This window comes from Gekko japonicus, unplaced genomic scaffold, assembly GCF_001447785.1.
Source record: "Gekko japonicus isolate JY-2015 unplaced genomic scaffold, Gekko_japonicus_V1.1 scaffold25, whole genome shotgun sequence".
In the NCBI taxonomy this organism is placed as follows: domain Eukaryota; kingdom Metazoa; phylum Chordata; class Lepidosauria; order Squamata; family Gekkonidae; genus Gekko; species Gekko japonicus.
Window position 1 is genome coordinate 2,483,244 of NW_015171502.1, and position 3,431 is coordinate 2,486,674.

Genomic DNA, 3,431 nt, shown 5'->3' on the forward strand with positions numbered 1-3,431 from the left:
TCCAAGTGAAGGGCGGGGTATAAATCCAATCTCTTCTTCTTCTTCTTCTGCAAAATTCCTGGTGCTACAGTCAGGAGGAGAAGTCAAGGCAGCTGACAGGAATGAATGATCATGTTTAGAATATTTAGTGTGATGTGGGGCTCTGATGTGCTCTTTCAGAGCTTGGTGCGGAACTGAGAGCAGCTCTGAACAGGCGCATGGTGGTAGAAAGTGACCCCGCGGGGTTTCCGAGGCAAGAGACGAGCAGAGGTGTCTTGCCATCGCCTGCCTCTGCATAGGGACCCTGGGCTTCCTGGGTGGTCTCCCATCCTAGTACTAACCAGGGCGGACTCTGCTTAGCTTCCCAGATCTGATAAAATCAGGCTAGCCAGGTCAGGGCATAGTCCCACTAGGAATGGTTTAAACAGCTATTCCCAAGGAACCCTGGGAGCTGTCGTTTTCCGAGAGGAGCAGAGGTTTTGGGATCTTTAAGACAGTTCTTCCTGTGCTCACCAAACTACAGTTCCCAGGGTTCTTTGGGAGGTGGAGAGACAGCCATGGCTTTCGGCATGATGTCAAACTGACATGAAAATCTGTAGCACATATATAGGGCCTGCTCTTGGAACAGGATCCAGCTGCCCTGCTCTTGGAACAGGATCTCAGCCCAGACAAATGACTGGAACAGCCCAAACTTCTGAACTGCCCAAACTGTCCAAATGACTGGAACAGCCCAAACTGTCAAAATACAGAATGCTAGATGGGGTCTGGTGTAATGCGGGGCCACTTAGGAAGCCGTATTCAGATAAGATCTCTTCCAGCCCCACCTGCCATCCAAGCAACAGAAGGTAGAAAAAACAGCCAGAATTTTATGGGCAGATTGTTTCCCAAAGGAAAAAAAAAGCAAAACTCCAGAGGACATCCACAGCATGGGGGAATGAGCCCGGTAGAAGCCTCGGTCTATTGACTGGAGCCTTTGCTGCCCCACAATCCTTTGTTGCATCCTGCGGCCAAGGATCCTGCTTTAGCGAAACCCGCGGACAAGACTGCCAGGCTGGGTTTGCAGCTGTGGGGAGTCCGGTCGCTGCGGGGTGAGGTCGGTCAGTTTTCCAGTCCATGGTGTGTGTGAGAGAGAGGGGCAATGGATGCCCTCTTTGGGATGGGCCACCAGGAGTCTTTGGGAAGAGATATCCTGATCTAGCACGAGTGATGGAGAGCTCCTCGCGCTCTTCTTTCACGGCCCTTCCAGTAGCATCCGGCGGAATGGCTCGAAGTCCTCGGGGACGGTGTCTGTGGTGGAAAGACAGAGGGATGCTCAGTCTGGCTTCAACGGTATTTAGGTTAGCAACAACCTGGAGGGAAATATGTTGTGCCCCCTTAAGGGAAGCTTAAAGGTAAAGGTTCCCTTGCTCGAAAGCCAGCCGAGACTGACTTTAGGGTTGCGGCGCTCATCTCCGTTTCCAAGCCGAAGAGGCAGCGCTGTCTGAAGACATTTCCGTGGTCATGTGGCCAGCATGACTAAACCCCAAGGCGCACGGAACGCTGTTACCTTCCCACCGAAGTGGTACCTATTTATTTACTTGCAATTTCTTGCTTTCGAACTGCTAGGTTGGCAGGAGCTGGAACTAGAGACGGCACACTCAGGTCTCGAACTGCTGAACTACCGACCTTCCACAGCCTGCAGTTCAGCGTCTTAACCACTTGAGCCACCGCAGCTCCACCATGGAAGCTTAATGGGATGTTATTTACCAGAAGATGCCAGAAGATTTACCAGAAGATGCTTGATGCCCTGCCCACAAACAATTACTCAGCGTTCATTGGGAGAAAAAAGACATGGCAGTTTAAAGGAAATATCACCAAAATGGGTAGCCGTGTTTGTCTGTAGCAGTAGAAAAGAGCAAGAGTCCAGTGGCACCTTAAAGACGAACAAGATCTGTGGCGAGGCATGAGATATCTGAAGAAGTCAGCCGTGACTCACGAAAGCTCCTCCCCTGCCACAAATTTTGTAAGTCTTTGGCCCCGGTCACACGGGAGGATTTGCCCCGCAAGAGGGACGGATCGGGGGTGCATCAAGCAGGCGTGATCACCCTGCAACATCTGGGAAGCGTCACGCACCCGTCCCCGATCCAGCCCTTCAGCCCGAAAACGCACATTTAAAAGGTACTAAGCCCGAAAACGCACATTTAAAAGGTACTACCTTTTGAGCACTACCTTCCGGATAATGCGCGGCAACTCCAGGCGTCTGGTCGGGGAAGCGCTGGTATCCCGTCGCAGCCAGCGCTATTCCCCGTCCCACGCATGCGCACAACCGCACTACTGCCGGTTTGCTGCACAACGTGTGATCGGCTGCCGGAGCCCGGAGCCGTGGGGGCACGTCGGATCACGCTCCCGCGGTTCTTTTTGCTCCGGCTCTAATTTGCCTCCCTTCGGGAGCGGATCATCCCGCTCGTGTGACCGGGACCTTTTAGGTGCAACTGGACTCTTGCTCTTTTCTACTGAAATATAACCAGCCTTCGTTTTTCGTGTAGATATGCCGAGCGCGAAATTCACTTACAGTGAGAAATTCGTTCATAGCTCATCTTGCTGTTGGGGGGCTCACCTCCTTTCAATCCACTTCCTTGCAGTTTAGAAGAATGTCTCATGGTTACTTTCTTAAAGGAGCTAAGTTACAGCTGGAGGTTGGGGGCTTCTCAGGGCCGGATTTAGACTTGCTGAGGCCCTAAGCTATACAAAACCCAGAGGCCCCCTACTGTTTTAAATTACATCAGCTGGTCTCAGAAAAATTTAAAATACATACGCCTTTTTAATATTTGAAATCATTTTTTATATTGTGTTTTTATTCGAGGCCCCAGCAGATTGTGAGGCCCTAAGCTGTGTAGCTTATTTAGCTTATGCGTAAATCCGGCACTGGGGCTTCTGTGTACACTGATTCTGATCCCCAGATGGCCGGCGGACTCAAGAGGGCTAAAACAGGTACTATCTTAGAACCATTTGGTGGTGTCACTCATCCAACAAGAGCATTCGCGTCTCCTCCATGGGTCCCTCACAATAAAACGGGACACTGATGGAGATCATCCCTGTGTATTCTTTTCATCCCCTGTGGAAGATGGGAAGCCCACCCACAAGGATATCCACTGCCCAACACACACACCCCATAGGGTTGCCAGGCTTTCCTTGGCCACTGGCGGGGGATGAGGGGGTCGGGTTGCCAGCTCCAGGGTGGGAAACTCCAGGAGATTTGGAGATGGAGCCTGGGGAGGACAGGGACCTCAGTGGGGTGCAATGCCACAGAGTCCGCCGTCCAAAGCATCCATTTTCTCCAGGGATACTGATCTCTGTAGTCTGGAGAGGAGCTATAACTCCAGGGCATCCCTAACTCCCTGCCTTGTCATCAGGGGTGTTTTTGTAGAAAAAAGCCCTGCAGGAATCATTAGCATAATAGGCCACACCCAACA

At 51.6% G+C, this 3,431-nt stretch overlaps 1 protein-coding gene across 1 annotated transcript in view; it reads right to left on the reverse strand.

Annotated features, from left to right (window-relative positions):
- Positions 1–820: 820 nt before the first annotated feature.
- THBS3 (thrombospondin 3) overlaps positions 821–3,431 on the reverse strand; it is a 66,860-nt gene continuing 64,249 nt past the window's right edge. The window contains exon 23 of the mRNA XM_015419109.1: positions 821–1,266. Within this exon, the coding sequence (XP_015274595.1) occupies positions 1,211–1,266 (56 nt within the window). The 3' untranslated portion in view covers positions 821–1,210. The remainder of the gene's footprint in view (positions 1,267–3,431) is intronic.